At 37.5% G+C, this 16,951-nt stretch overlaps 2 protein-coding genes across 2 annotated transcripts in view; one reads left to right on the top strand and one right to left on the bottom strand.

Moving 5' to 3' along the window:
- amon (amontillado) overlaps positions 1-8,873 on the bottom strand; it is a 273,648-nt gene extending 264,775 nt beyond the window's left edge. The window contains exon 1 of the mRNA XM_067116245.1: positions 8,345-8,873. Coding sequence (XP_066972346.1) covers positions 8,345-8,509 — 165 coding nt within the window. The 5' untranslated portion in view covers positions 8,510-8,873. The remainder of the gene's footprint in view (positions 1-8,344) is intronic.
- Positions 8,874-13,237: 4,364 nt separating this feature from the next.
- Positions 13,238-16,951, top strand: part of LOC136845841 (gamma-glutamyl hydrolase-like) — a 30,270-nt gene continuing 26,556 nt past the window's right edge. The window contains exon 1 of the mRNA XM_067116244.1: positions 13,238-13,347. The gene's annotated coding sequence lies outside the window, so the exon portion shown is untranslated. The remainder of the gene's footprint in view (positions 13,348-16,951) is intronic.

Here is a 16,951-nt window from a genome sequence, read left to right as displayed (position 1 = left end):
CTCTCTCTCTCTCTCTCTCTCTCTTTAAGTTGTTTCTAACTTCATGGTCGCAGCTGCTTTTCACGAACGGCGAATCGTTCTTTTGAGGGAAAGAAGCCTCCTGTTTCACAATTAGTCTTCAATATACACACTAGGCGTTAGGAACGGGATTGAATAAAATCACCACATTACATGCTTGGCAAAAGCAACTATTACAGATGACTTTACATCTGTAATTGGTATTTTGATTAACCAGGACATTTTTGTGTTATTCTTGAAATTAATAACAAAGTATTTAATCGGGCACTTAGAACTGGAAATGTCACCGTTAGACTCCACTAAAAGCTATTCATAAACTGCATCTCCTTGCTGGCCTGATAAATCCCAAGACTATTCCCTTAGGAGTTTATTGGATGACACTAATGGACGATCAATATTCCTTACAACAGGGTCACTAGAGTCATTCCAAAGAATTTCAAAGTATGTTTGCCTTGATGGCAACAAGCCCCAAACACTCAGAAACATCACGACAAGCTGGCAACATCAGAGGCAGGGAGATACTTGGGTATCGAACGAACCCAGAGGTCCTAAGGTTCAGTAACAGCGCAATTCTGAATAAGGAATAGAATATAGAATTTAGGCCGAAGGCCAAGCGCTGGGACCTGTAAGGTCATTCAGCGCTGAAAGGGAAATTGAGAGTAAAAAGACTGTAAAGGTGTAACAGGAGGAAAACCTCGCAGTTGCACCATGAAACAACTGTTAGGAGAGAGGAACGTGAGATAGAAGAAAAGAGAATATAAATGGCGGTACAGTGAAATGAACGAAAAGGGGTGCAGCTAGGGGCCGAAGGAACGCTGCACTGCAAAGAGCCTTAAATAGTGCCTACAGTGCACCATGTACGGCACTATACTCCTACGTGGAATTTTATAAGACAAACTATCTTAGGGTACACTGGAGATGAGGCATCCTGCAACATCTTTAGAAGAGCTGTAGCTACTGCAGATGATGTGTTCCACAATGTTAAATATGATGAAAAACAACAGTAGTTTGTTCAGCTTAGTTTCAGTCTTCAGGATACATAATATTCAAACAGTTCCATATGATACCACATCAACTATTTTCCAGACCATTGTTGCAGGGAGGAAATCAGTCGTAAACAGTGATTTGAAAATAGCTAAATCTAGAATTTCAGGACTAGGTTAGGATATAAAAATCGAAAATATCAATAGCAAAGTATCCAAAACAAAATGGTGACCCTGAACACCCGGTAGTATAGTGGCCCTTAATCTGCACCTCACTGTTATAGTTCAAATTACGAAAGAAGCAGACACATTCCTTGATATCAGGAAAATCAACTGTAGACCAATATTTTCTTTCTCGTGATGATCATACTCTCCTTTCTCCTCTCTCCTGGTTCTGGAAATACTTTGCTCCCAACACCCCCTCTTCCTCTCTCTCTCTCTCTCCGTCTCCTACACGCCAATATTTCAAAATGCCTCTCTCTCAACAACCAAGTCTTCAGTAAATAGAGTGCCACTTCCACCTCCATTTATGACCCTCCTCTTCTTTATATTTCTGTTGAAGCTTTTATTGCCTCATATCGAGACTTCCTTTGCCAGTTACTCTGCTTGGTCGTATTTCAGACTCTTGTGCTATCGCAAACTATAGAGTATAGTTATGATCTGTTCTCCTCGCTGTGACCTTTTCTCCGCTTTTGTATTTTTTTCAACATCCATTGTTCCGTAATCCTTCATTCTTTACAATTATTATGCTCTCCAACCTTGGTTCTGGAAGATATATGTTACCTAATCATCAAAAAGCTCTCTACCTTTCCAAGATTCTACCACGAATTTCTCGACTTCATATTCGTTTTCTAAGTTACGAAATTTCAATTATGTAAAAATTTTCATTAATATCTTGTGTGTCTTCCAAAATCTCATGATTCTAAATTTCATCTGCTCTCTTCACTGCCATCCTCTGGTTTGGAAACGCTCCAGAATTATATATAATCGCTTGACTCTTGAAAGTCTTCCACAGCTACAATATGTGCAATGCTAAATTCTTTACTCCTTAAAACTCTGTAGCGAATTGAACTGAATAAAGAATTTAGGCCAAAAGCCAAGCAATGAGACCTATGAGGTCATTCAGCGCTGAAAAGGAAAGTGACAGTAAAAGGTTTGAAAGATGTAACGGGAGGAAAACCTCGAGGTCGCATTATAAATCAATTGTTTGGAGAGGATGCAGAGTAAGATGGAAGAAAAAGAATGTGAAAGAAGGTACAGCAAAAGGAACGAAAGGTGTTGCAGTTAGGGGTCGAAGGCACTCTGCAAAGAACCTTAAGTAATGCCTACAGTGCACCGCATGAGGTGTACTGGCGGCACTACCCCACTACGGGGAACTCAGTAACGAACGTAAGTTCTTGCTTATCCCACTGTCACTTGTAAAAAGGTGTTTGGACAGGAAGAGGTGTCAAGCCTTTCTTTGAGTATCTTAGGTTTAGAATCCTTCTTTCACACCTTTGTAGGGTTAGCAAATAAATAACCTTCAGTTTACTAACTGTTACTGGTTCACTTTATGTGTCAAGGTATTCCGTCATTTAATTTTGTTAAACATTCTGCCAGCGACGAGAGTCTGAAAGATACAGGATTTTAACTCGATAAAGTAATTTCATAAAGGGATTTTGTATCAGGGTTAAATGCTCTTGACTAACTAAGTTATAGTTTTTCATGCTCCGTCTTTTATTTAATTAGGTCAATCACTTCTTTTTTTCACAGCACGTGACCTCCTTCTCACATTGCATCAAGAGTAACATACGTCTTTCCAGATACCTACACTGCGTATGGTGGGGACATTGGCTTATAATTCATTATCCTCGCGCCGTAAAGTAACAACGACAAATCATATATGATGAATGGGTCTCTTTGTGCTATTATGCTCCTGGAGGCGTTGCGTAGCCACCCGAAAGTAGGTGACACCATTCTGTTTTCCGGTGAGGTTTATTTATATATAAATCGTGTATGTTCCCAGTAGCGGATCAAATTCTATAGTTTCACCGATCATTTGTCATTTTTTGCTTTGATTATGTCAATGGTCTGATATAAATAACATACGCATTTTATTAAGGGACAAATTGTAAAAACTTATGTACGGTAAATGTCTTCAGTATACTTGTCGAAACAATAAAAGCATATCGTTTTACTAATAGACAGAGCAACTTGATACTCCCGTTGAGTTTTACTTTTCAGAAAATCAAAACATTTTACTATTAAAGTTAATGCCATAAAAATTGTATAACTAAACCCAAATAAATTTTTGACCCCATCAACTAAGATAACAAACAGAGAGAGAGAGAGAGAGAGAGAGAGAGAGAGAGAGAGAGAGAGAGAGAGAGAGAGAGATTTCATCAGATTAATGTTAGAAGAGCCATTGCGTGGCTTTGCGATACAAAGATCGAAGATAAATTCATTATCAGGACCTATTCTATCAACGACACTATAGTAATTTACTCGGAAGAAGTAATCCAAAGATTCGATAATGTTGGTAACGGAGGATAGGCCTATGATGTACAATATAAGGTCAACTGCATATTGAAATGAGTTTACCTTTTGAGACATTCTTACACAAATACAGACGACTATCCTCGCATGCAGAAGGAGGAGGAGGAGGATGAAGGGGGCGGGGGTGGAATGGAGCGGGTTGAGGGGAAAGGAGGGGAAGAATTTAAGCCCCCACCCCTCAAAGGATCCAATTTCAAATTTATCCTGACGACCCTTGTGATTATACAATTTGCATATTCATGCTACTAAAGCATTTCTTCTGTCGAGATCATCCCCAAGACGGGAAAGTTTCCTATAATAAGAGATTATGTTCCTCTCCTCCATCTTATTTTTCCTATTTCTGGCATGATGAAATTTGGGGTGTGCGAGATGTCCCTTTTGAGGGGCAATATCAACGAGGGTGACGCTTTCTTGATGACGAAACACCGTGATTTAATCTTAACTTTAACTTTGACATTTTTTTGGCATTACCAAATCTTCAAATCTTTGCTGGGCTAACGTCAACGCGTTACGTAGAAGGTGTATGCATCTCACTGCTCACATGGACATGGTGATTGTTAAGTTAACACTTAATAAAAAAAAATCGAGAATTTATCATCAGTTAAATATTTGGAAACCAATATATGTTTATGTGTCTCGGTGGGTAAATTAATGTAAATACGTATAACGATGTTAGATAAAATAGGCATATTATATTACCATAAACTCGAAATGTTTGCGTCTTTGCGTCTTCTCGTGTTTAGTGCAGTACGTGTAAGAAGATAGCTATGAGAAATCCTGAAATGAGTGATTAGCTGCATAATTATACACACTCACATTCACACACACACATATATATATATATATATATATATATATATATATATATATATATATATATATATATATATATATAATACACGCGCGTGTTTGTGCATGTGTGTGTAAGAATTGTTTTTGTACTTTTAATACAATAAATATATTTATGCAGTAATTCATATCGTAATTCATGTAATTAGGCATTTTCCTGTTTATGTCTGCTAATTCTTTTGCTAAATTAATCAGATTTTCCTATTTATCTACGTGGGCGTTATTGCTAATCTGGCTGTGCACTAATTTCGCATTTTTAAAACATGATACACACAACTTCATTTTGCCCGAATGACTTAATCTTAGACTAATAACATTGCACTCACGAGCGGTATAAAATAATCATACTCTGGCAAGCTATAAATCCTTGACATATATATCTGAATACTGCTTTTAGATTCACCACTCTGATCAAAATCCGCCCTACGGTAGACAGTTTTCTAACTCTTCAAGTAAAATGCAGCACGCATGAAAGCCGAAGCTAAAACCTAGACCAACATCAAAGGTAGCAATTAAAGTTCAAAACTAAGATGGGAGAACGAAGCCAGCAGCCTTAGCGCAAATAGTCTTTTCAGTATTTCAAAACAGAAGGGCGCCAAAATCTAACAAAACAATAAGAAATTATCTCAAAATATATAAAACAAAGCTCGGCTGTCTTATTTCAGTTGCATTTTCGTAATGATTCACTTACTTGACAACTTTCCAATAACGTTTACCTAAGTTTCATGAATAACGAACGCGGCATTTCCAAAGTCCGGTGCAAAGTGATACGTTAGGCTGACAGTTTCAAGACAAACTCCATACCATATGGTATGGCTGTTCAACTCCACAGCGTCCCTTTCAAATAGACTCGAATAGAGGAAAGGTGTGGCTTTCATCTTATGCTTATCTGTGAACAATATGGAGTTATTTCTTTTACCTCGATTTTACAATTACTTAGGAATGCAAGTTTATCGAAGAATGACGGTTTTTCTTTCGCTACCTCCACTGGGTAATCGTTTTCTTGAAAGCTAGCAAGAGCATGAAAGGATCTAGAACTTTAGGCCTATGCATTAAATGTTCTTGGTCGTTCACCTATTTGTTTATTACCTGTCTGCCTATCCCTGTTTATCTATTTATCTATAGTCATAAACAAAAAGATAACTATAACCAAAGACGATCTGAAAAGCTTTCCATAGAAAGAAAAGGAACAGGGAGAGAAAGGAACTTAACCGAACCAGCTAACACGCAAAGCTCGGGACGGAGGCCATGTCTCCGAGGAGAGCGCATATATAATATGTAGGGCAAAGAAAACGTGCTTTTAAAGAAACGGCAAAAGAGTTACAAGGTTTTCAAGAGCGTTTTCTTTTCTCTTCTTCGTTTTTCATATTCGTCGCATAAAGGAGATAATAAGGGAACAAATCTTACAAGTTGTTGGGTGAGAACTGTGAATATAAGAGAAGAAACGCTGGATATTCGTACGGTTTAAGAAAATCGTCATAATTGAGGAAAAACCAAAATAATTTGGTTATGAACACAGGATTTATGTTATAAATGAATACAAGAAATAACCGATATAAAGACGGATATTTTAATCAGCTGAAAGGAAAAATTATCTTAAAAAACAAAAGAGAGTAACGGCTGAAAGTAGATTATGAAAAGCTAAATTCCAAAGTAAAAATAAAGCATAAAACCCTTACGGATGATTTAAGGGCAAAAAGATAGTTATAATTCAAATGACCAATAAAAGACTTGGGCGGGAAAAGGCTCAGTTGTCAACGCACAAAAGAGAGGTGTCCGAGAAGAACTGTCCCCAGGGGGAAATAACCTCAGAAGAGAAGGGAAGAAGCAGACGAGATAAACGGCGATGGAAACAAAAGCGAGGGAAGAGGAGGCAAGGCAAAAAACAAGGGGAGATGACAAAGAACATTGGTAGGAATGAAAGCATAGCGGTTATCAAAGTCGTGGGAGGTTGATGAATGATTCTTTCGAGTAGCTGACAGTGACGATGGACAGGGGATGCTTTAAATGAAATCTCAGGATATATGAACAATATTCAAAGGAAAATAAGGACGGTGTCTATCACACGGAAATAAACAAAAAGAAAGCTATATATTTTTGTTAGTATTAATGATGATAATAGCAAAAAGTTTTGAAAATATCCAAAGGAATAAGGTCGGGGTCTATCACACGGAAATAAACAAAGAGAAAGCTAGATATTTTTGTCAGTATTAATGATGATAATAGCAAAAAGTTTTGAAAATATCCAAAGGAATAAGGACGGGGTCTATCATACGGAAATAAACAAAAAGAAAGCTATATATTTTTGTTAGTATTAATGATGATAATAGCAAAAAGTTTTGAAAATATCCAAAGGAATAAGGGCAAAGACTGTCAAATGGAAAGCTAGATAACCTTAGGTTAGTGTAATTGTTGATAAAGGCAAAAATTGTTGACAATATTCAAAGGAATAAGGACAGAGATTATAAAGTGGAAATAAAAAAAAGCTAGATAATTTTGTTAGTACCAATGATGATGATGGCAAAAATTGTTGACAACATTCAAATGAATAAGGACAGAGACTAACAAATGGAAATAAGCAATAAGAAAGCTAGGCTAGGTTAGTATAATTGATGATAATGGCAAAAATTTTTCAAAATATTCAAAGGAATAAGGACAGAGCCTATCAGACGGAAATAAACAATAGGAAAGCTATACAATTTTAGGTTAGTATCAATGATGATAATGGAAAATATTATGACAATATTCAAAGAAATAGGGACGGAGCCTATCAGACGGAAATAAACTTAAAGAAAGCTATACATTTTTAAGTTAGTATCAATGATTATAATGGCAAAACTTTTTTTTAAATATTCAAAGGAACAAACAGAGCCTCTCAGACGGAAATAAACATAAAGTAAGCTAGATAACTTTAAGTTAGTATAACAGATGATAATGGCAAAAATTTTTCAAAAAAATCATAGGAATAAGGACAGAGCTTACCAGACGGAAATGAACAATAAGAAAACTAAACATTTCTAGGTTAGTATCAATGATGACAAAAATTATTTCAATGGCAAAAAACTTTCGGAAATGAAGAAAACATGACAACTCTACTTTATAAGGGTGAATTCTTCATCCCGGGAAAGTTTAGGTTAACTTTCGAATATCATGAAAAAGAAAGTATCTGGAAAGTGAAATAATGATTGCAGATTGATTTGTCATAGATACCTTGATGTTGAAATAGTATATTGAGATAAGGGTTGTTTAGTAAGAGATTACCAAGTCAGTGTAAAAAGAATTATTCCCAATAAAAAAATGGCAAATTTCTCAAGAAAAGTAAGTCATTCAGAGTAGAAGGTATGAAAAGCAAACACAAAGAAACTTGAGATTCGGGAAGAAAATCGTAATTATATTTTTCACATCCCAGAGGAAAAGAAGAGAGTAAATGTGACCTTGGGAGAGAACAGTAAACTTAGACGCATTAGAATCGATGTGGGAAAGTTTTTTCGCGCATATATTCAAATTAATTGCAGTCATTGATTTCTGTGAGTACCAAGGATATCAGTAAAAAGAAAATTTTATATCAGAATGTTTTCCGTTTCGAAAAAAATACACAGGTCAATTCCAAAATGATTTTATCTGTTTTCCAAAGGAATATTAATAGAAAGTGTGGAAGATACGACAGCTAGAGCTTTCACATGAATATTAATGACATTTGGAATTATGTTGATCAATTATGAATACACTGAAACTCTCTATCTCTCTCTCTCTCTCTATCTATCTATCTATCTATCTGTCTATCTATCTATCTATCTCGCCCTCCCTTCAATATCCTGTTTTCTAGACCCAAAACCGCCGTGCAGATAAGGTTAAAGGAACCAGATGGAGAGTCCCGCTACATGCTCCCAAGAAGGCTCCAGGGCCAGCCCGGAGCCTCCCTCCTCGAAAACTGGAGCGAAAGAGCCACTGCTACTCACCGGTCCTCGATTTTCGAATCCATTCCTGGCGGCGACCGTGTGAGCGAGCTTGTTGTCGGCGCCGGGGATCTTCACCAAGAAGGAGTTGGTGAAGACGTGGGTGGTGGCCAAGCATGAACATGGCAGCAGAGCCAAAAGGGACGGCAGGAGCAGCAGACCCAGCATGCTACAGCTGCTGCTGTTTCTGCTGCTGCTACAGCAGTTCCCTTTAAGCCCTGGCAGTCCCCTTCCTGCCCCCCAGCCCCCCAAACACCGTCGTGACCCCGCCAACGTTTCCGCGCTCCTCCGTTCTGCTAGGTTGCCCTTCTTCCCGATACCCTCCGACTCTTCTGATCGAATGGCTACGGCCGCTGTCTTAGACAGTTTCCTTTCGTTGTCTCAGCTGCACTGAGCTTGCTCGGGAATGACGCGTCCTTCCTTGGCGCTTATGTCAATTCGTAAATGTGTGCTGGCACCTTCCCCAGATGGTGTAGTGGGGTGCTTATGGTGTGATGGTCGCGCGCCAACTGACACAGCGCCCTCTGCTTGTGCCTTGATACGTCATCATGACGTCATACCATCGATCAACCGCCATCTTGATCGCCGCGCAACAGTTGACACGCGGCACTGCTATTGCGCGGGATTCATGATGTCATACAGTGACCATGGTGGTCGCATGGTTCCTGAGTAAAACGCTTCTTGCGACTATCAACAAATTATGGAATAGAGCTGTTTTTCCCTTTCTACTAGACCTAACATCCATGTTTATTACCATATTTAACGATTTAAAGATCTCCCTTATGCTTGCACATTGTTTTAATTGCCGATTCCCTTTCTTTAGTGCCATGTTTATATTCAGCGATGGTGAATATCTAATAATTTGTCATAAAAGCTTACGTTGCATGAGCATTGGCCCACTAAAGGTATTCCTTGTAAATATCATACCTGAAGCTTAGGAACTTTTCGGGAGAAGGTAAACAAGGCAAGAGGCAAAGAGAAAATATAAATCTAGTATAATCAGCAAGAGAGAGAGAGGGGAGGGAGAGAGAGAGAAAGAGAGAGAGAGAGAGATAGCGGGGCTGCGGGCGAATCTCTGAAAAAAGTAAAACGTTGAAAGAGAGAAATATTTTAGCAAATTTTATTGTTTATAGAAAATGAAGCTCGTCTCCAATTCAGTTATAAATGAAAAATTACACAATACAGTTTTATGTCTCCAAGTAGTTTTTTATTTAATGTTTTTGAAATTTAATAAATAAATACAGTAGAATTCCATGCAATGAAATATACCCAAGAGTTTTAATTCCTGGAAAGTGTCGCCTCGAGTAATTAAAAGATGGTGACTTGTCACCGTAGAGTTAATCAGAATTTAAAATAAATCTGAAATACTTCAGTATATATACAGTGACTTTGTAGCCATAAATGGTCATAAAGTTTTGTTCTGAAGGCAACTCTGAATCATAATTCCTGAAGTATCGGTCGTAATAGAAGTGTTGTTAAGAGGAGCTCTATCTATGAACGCAAATAAAGTGGGTCTGATTGTTTATATGCCTAAGACATCTCACGCTGTTATTTATAACTTACCTAAGACATTAAGAACCCCCGGGTTATTGTTATGCATATGAAGGGCTGGTTTGTTATCCAACTCGAAATAGATGTAAGAAGGGAAGTTCTCCTATAATATATTAGCAAAGCATAAGACAATACTAATGACTATTTTGCAAAGTAGCGTTACAACTTCTGTTAGACTTGGCAATAATTCTCTCCTCTTTCTTCCTACTGTTTCTTAAACGAGTGAATTATTCTTTCACGTATTAAGCCTCACTTTGTGATCGATTAAGCCTAATGAAAACCTCATTACAACTCATCTGTCAATTATTTGTACCATAACTATCATTAAAATTAAGTATTTCAGCTTTAAATTTCCTGAATGCGAAAACCGATTTATTTGTGGGTAGTTTAACTTTCTCTCCCTATTCTGATCCTTAACAAAGGAGCGCTGACATATCTCTGTTTGTCAACCCTTCACTAGCTATAGGAAATAAACAAACCTTGGTACTTAATTACATTACTCTTTTCCTGAGGAAAAAAAGGTGGGGGATGATTGTTTATTCGGAACCTCGAGGCGTTATCATATGAAAATAATCTACCCATACAAGGAAATGAAGAAAACATCTTCCTGATAAGTACGCCTAATCATTATTCTGTGTAAGAATATTATTTTTCTGAGAGGCCCTAGAAAATCTCTTTTATTCGCAATATTCCTTTTGTGGGTGTCACTAACTCTACGCTAGTACTACGTACGAAGTATTCAATTCTACGTTAGTACTACGTACGAAGTATTCAATTCTGCGTTAGTACTACGTACGAAGTATTCAATTCTACGTTAGTACTACGAACGAAGTATTCAATTCTACGTTAGTACTACGAACGAAGTATTCAATTCTACGTTAGTACTACGAACGAAGTATTCAATTCTACGTTAGTACTACGTACGGAGTACTCAATTCTACGCTAGTACTACGAACGAAGTATTCAATTCTACGTTTGTACTACGTACGAAATATTCATTGGACTCTATTTAATAGCAAAAATTAATGAATCTGAGGAATGCTAAAATGATTGATTTACGGTTACTAAAACTAGAGAATTTCTGTTAAATCCAAAATCGGCAAAATTAACGGGGACTGTAATAAAGATATTACATATCTAAGTAAGATTGCATAATAGAAATTTCTCGTATAACAAGATCATGTTCATTTGAAGGGAGGAAAACTAACGCGTCAAATTGATTAGGTTTGCCGGAGGAATTAGACCTACTCCATTTCCACAGGAGGAAAGCTTGGTGACTTTAAAGGACTGCCATAGCTCTTGTTACTCAAGAGAGAAAGAGGTGAACTTGTGAGAAAATCGTTTTGTTCGCGTGCTGATTTCTGGTTATTCAGCCGCCTCAAACAAAAGCATTCCTGCGAACCAAGGGGTTGCGTGTTTACTACCGCTATCCTTTGATATTTTACATTTTGGAGTATTAGTTAAGCCAGGTTTTATCACAGGAATTGTGTTATTAATGTGAAGATGAGTCAGAAACTGCAGAATGCAAGCTTATTAACCAACACCTGTTCATCTCTTTTACTAAGAACGCGACACAAGTGTTGTTCTGAACTTCACAGTAAAAGTTTCATATTATCCTTCGTAGTCTGTTTCTCTACCATGGTCGAGTCAGATGGCGACGTTACATACGTTGTTTCATTGCTTTACTAGCGACATAACTGTTTACCTGGAAAATGAAACAGTAATGTATGCAGATTGTGAAACATCAGTTGTACTTATTATCTCACCCCTAATGAAACACGAGGCTGCTGCTGCTGTCATTAACAGAGACTTAGAATGACTCGGCAAGTGATGAAATGAGTGGAGTGGAGAGACGAACCACAGCACAACTAAAACTTGCTTGATTGGCTGATTACATCCGTGGTTGCATATCTTGGTTTGTTTCCCATTTATTCTACTGTAACTGATGATTCTGTTATGAATACTTGAAATTACTCGATTTTACCTTTTGCATCATACTTTCTTTTCCCCAGATTATCTGTTCTTAGAAGATATGCTAAATCTCATTTTTTAAACAACGGCTCCTTAGAAATTTAACAACTGGATAAACTGGAAATGGTGAAGATTCAAACAAAATTTTTGTCGAGGATTTGCTACTACAACTTGATATTCTTTGTTGGCTGTAACTGGACTATTACATAAAATATGTTTAATTACAGGTGTTGTTATGCACTCTCAGTATTCTGGGATTGGCTCTAGAGAGTTATTCACCAAATACCCATAGGTCACTCGATGGTACAAATTTGAGGACACGATAACATTACTTCAATGTAGCCCCTATTTGGAAGAAAGAAAACCACGGCTAAATGGTGGGTTTTAATTTGTTTTAACTTGTTGCCAGATTCACTATGACATTAATCCTGGATGATGGGTCTAGAGGGGAAAAGACATATTTAGAAATACAGATATTTGGTCTATTCATAGTGGTTGCAGTTTTGTCTGCTTAATCAGCATATTCACTTTCCTTAAAGCCTTTATGTGCAGGGATATGACATTTTACGTTTTATTTATTAGGTTTTTTTGTTTTGCGTCAGTCTTTAATCTCTGGCGGTGGGTGGCTCCCAAGACAAGGCAACAGCTACTGAAATATTCATATCTTAACCGCTGAATCATGGATGAACCCCATGTGCAGAAAATTTCCACCAATTAGCTGCTTCATACACACTGCACCATTCATCTCTATCCTGCACGGTTTCTCTCTCCTCCTGAATGTTGACGCCCCTTCTTTCCAACACCTTTTTATCAGCTGCCCATCTCTGTACACGTTCTTCTAATCCTCTCCCTCCCAGTACTTCCGAATTGTACATTCTTTTCCCTAGTTTATCATCCCTTATTCTTTCCACGTGACCAGACCATCCCTCTTTTCATCTACCTTCATATTTTAATAGTCACCATGAGCCTTCTTTCATTCAACATCAGCACTTAACTGCATTAAGAGGTGTCCATTTAGCCTCGTGACTTTACTTTCAACTTTCTCCTCTTGTCAACTCTACTTTTTTTCACCAGTCTCTGCAGTTTCTCTAAACTGTCCACAGGCAACAGTGTGTCATCTGCAGTCATCATCCATTCTGCACTGACTTTACAATCTTGCGCCCATACCTACTACTGCCCTTTACTTTCTTGTATCACTCCACCCATAAAGATATGAAACAGTCAGAGAGACATAAAACACCCTTGTCCATCACCTTTGTCTATGACTTCCTGGGCTTGTTTTCCATCATGGCCTCTATCTCAGATGACAGTGCCGGAGATAAGGGTGATCTCAGATGGTAATCTGGAAAATGATTAGCTGAAGAGATAGGCATGGGCAGAGGCTGTCTATCGGTATAGTTTGTACCAGTCCCATAGAACTAAGACTACCCAAAGCTCCGTCACCCGTCGCTGTCAGTTTGCCCAATGGGGTGACTTTAATACTGGTAAGTAAATCATTTAGAGACTAGCAGACACATCAATTACACGTTTGATTTCGTCCGTCATTGCCGTGGCGTCAACATCCAAAGAGCGGCAGTCTCGGGATTTCCTTAACAAGTCCAACAGCTTACCTTTGTCCTCCAGAAAAGTTAAGATATTTGACTGAGCTTCGATTCAGTTTTTACATTCACTTAAATCCTTCAGCTCTCGCCCTGAATCTTACATAATACCATTACCAATTACTTCTTCTACTAACTTGACATCATTAAGCACAATGATTGTTAGCTGCCGCTACGTCAACCAGATTCCACAGATAAAACCTTCACCACATGTTTCCGGTAAAGGAATTATCTCTCTCCCATCATGATATAATTCTACCGTGCAAGCTATTACTCTTTGTTCTCCTGACTTTTAAAGTTATTAAAATAATAATTGCACGTTTGTTCTTAGCGTGTTAAGCTGTTTGCCTTCACTATCTCTTCTACAGACATTGCGCCTATGTGGAATTCAATTTTACTTACTTCTTCTTTATCCACTACCAACTTGTTTACTTTTATTTTTTTTTTTTTTTTTTTTGCCTCACTACTATGGACCATTCGGTTTTTCTTCCTCACTGGCAAACAGGAATGAGCAGTTTTAAGAGAAGTAGCTAATCCTTTAAACATCTTTACTGTATTTCGCACAATATACACATCTTTTTTACCCAGGTGCAACACAATTATTCTATTACCGACCAAAGTTTGATAACTTATTACTGATGACAATAAATTTGAGTCTAACAATCGATATTTTAAGATGTATTTTTTTCACCCAATACTTTTAATGCATTTTGATGTACTGTATATTGCACAAACTTTCATTCAAATGAGATGTATGTGAAACATTGACATGGTTGTCATAAGGCATTATATTCCAGTCAGAGAAAGCTCTTCAGAATTGTCCAATATGGTAATTTGTATATATAATGCAATGAGTTTGTCAATTTCCCATAATGGAATAGAGTTCGGCAACAATATGCTACAGAACCAGAGCAATCGTTTCACTGCAAAGAAGGTAAATATAGCTGCTTATCTTCATTTAGTAACCGTCTTGTAGAAAGAGAAAACGAAAGGTATTGGACATCTTGAGATTAACGATTGGAGTAGTTGATACAAATTGGGATGTTAGGCTACCTACAATCCAAATGACGTTGAATACGAATGTTCCCACAAGCACCAAAGGGATTTTTAGATGAGTTATCAGCCGCTAGAACTTATCTACGATGACAATAGGATGAAGCCAAGGCTCAATAACTTGCAAGCGATGCATAGGTGACCGGAAGGGTCTACGAACTAAGGTACACATGGCATGAAAACATGAGAGAGAAATAGAACAATTAACTTATGGACGTAACTTAAACCTTTAGTACGATGACAATACTCCAGGACCGAGGGTCGATGATCAAGATAATTATGCGAGTGAGAGGAAAACAGCCTTTATGAGAACGTAGCAGTAGGGAGACATCTGATTAAAGGGCAGACGTATCGCGTGTCTAAAGTAGCGTCGAACTGAAACCGTGACGCAGCAGAAGTAGACCTAAACGCCTGGTGAAGTCTAGGCCTAGACTTTGACCTACATTATTTTAAATTCCATTTTTAATTTAAAATCGCTGTGATGGGCTGCTCCGGGAGCAATATCCCGAACTGGCATATGGCCAGCTTAATGAAAACAGCAGCAACAACGATTCTTTAGATGTAACTGTACACACACACACACACACACACACACACACATATATATATATATATATATATATATATATATATATATATGTGTGTGTGTGTGTGTGTGTGTGTGTGTGTGTGTGTGTGTGTACAATTATATATATGTACATATATGTGTTTGTGTGTGTGAGAAAAAGTGAGACCAGTTGTTTTACAATTCATTCGAGTAAGCAGATTAAAAGCGCTGGGAAGCAAAGAAGATCGAAGTGCGCGATCAGTTATTTGATTTCCTCTTCATTCTTTGTCATATAAATAGCGGACAGACAAATTTACCCAGCTTCCCCAAACAGGAGAATACGGAACCTGACCTTCCTTAATTGAATGAAGCAGGCCTCGGTCTTCCCTCATAGAATACTGCTCCTCTCAGTTACGAAAAATAAGACTTTCTACTCTTCACAGAAATGGCTAAAGTAGAAATGATTCTTGGAAAATGATTGTTTACCTTTTGATACTTAGAAACTTGAGACATTAGCTAGACAAACTATCAAAACAAACATTAGACTCACTGGATACGTGGCAAATGTATGGTGACGTATATGGTACAGTTTATCTTTTAATCTACTTTGATTCTGTGAGCATATAGAAAATACAGCAAGATCTCAATGAGGGAGAGAGAGAGAGAGAGAGAGAGAGAGAGAGAGAGAGAGAGAGAGAGAGAATATTGACCAAATAAATGCTGACAAAGTCTTTTTTGTTATACCGTGAATAGCAAAATTATTATTGTTGACCTTGTCCGTAATACGTTATTGAAAGTTGTGCAGGTTGATAAGCTGTGCGCACAAACACATATGAAAGAGAGAGAGAGAGAGAGAGAGAGAGAGAGAGAGAGAGAGAGAGAGAGAGAGAGAGAGAGAGCGTGGTCAGAACACACGAAAATATACTTTGGTCTAAGCATAAATACCGTTGCTCGAACATGATGAAAATAGCAATTGGTCCCAAAGATATGCCAATAACGAAAATTTGTTTATTTTCCAAGAGTATGGCGTTCATACATACTCATTTAAGGCAGAAGTGAATATTCCGAAACAGACTATGTCAAAGGGATTCAAAGGTCTGCCTCACCTTAACTTTGATATATCATTCCCAAAGCAAGAATTAGCATACAAGTGTACGCATGTATTCACAGAGGTGAGAGCTACTCAGAATTTCGTCCTTCTCTCAGGAATTTGTGACATTTTTCGAAAAAGGAGATCTTTAAATTTTCAGGATAACAAGTATGATCAAGATCTTAGATTCTTTTGAGAAAACAAGGGCATTTACCAATATTCAGGCAACAGCATGTGCTTATCTTCGAAAACTTTGGTGTTAGTAGATTCATTCCTGGCCGTATTAACCGTGAGACTAATTGGGCTTATAGGCCTAGGCCATCGAAGGTTTAGACTTGTCCCTTGAAGGTCAAGGTTGAATCCCGACCACTTGAATGCCTCAGATGTTGACATCATTGAACTTGCAGGACGTAATTCATGAGATTTCTACGACCAAATCCAGAAAATACGCATTGGTTTTTATTAAATTTTATACATTTTTATAGACTGCATCACTATCATATTGTTCATTTTTTATAACAAAAAAATTTACATTGGAAAAGGTCAAATAATATTTACAGTATGTATCTTGAGTAGGGTAAAAGACGCCATTTGGCATCCTGGCATCCTCAATTATTATTATTATTATTATTATTATTATTATTATTATTATTATTATTATTATTATTATTGCTGAAGAAAATAACATGCATATATAAAAAAATTATGTAGTAAGGTAAAAGGTGCCAAGGCTCCAAACTGATATGAGAGAGACTCACTGCGCTGTATGACTGATAAGAGTTGCACCAATATAAACTATC

The sequence above is a fragment of the Macrobrachium rosenbergii genome, chromosome 14, assembly GCF_040412425.1.
Source record: "Macrobrachium rosenbergii isolate ZJJX-2024 chromosome 14, ASM4041242v1, whole genome shotgun sequence".
Classification (NCBI taxonomy): Eukaryota; Metazoa; Arthropoda; class Malacostraca; order Decapoda; family Palaemonidae; genus Macrobrachium; species Macrobrachium rosenbergii.
Note: the sequence above shows the minus strand (reverse complement) of the source record. Positions and strands in the feature narration are given on the sequence as shown.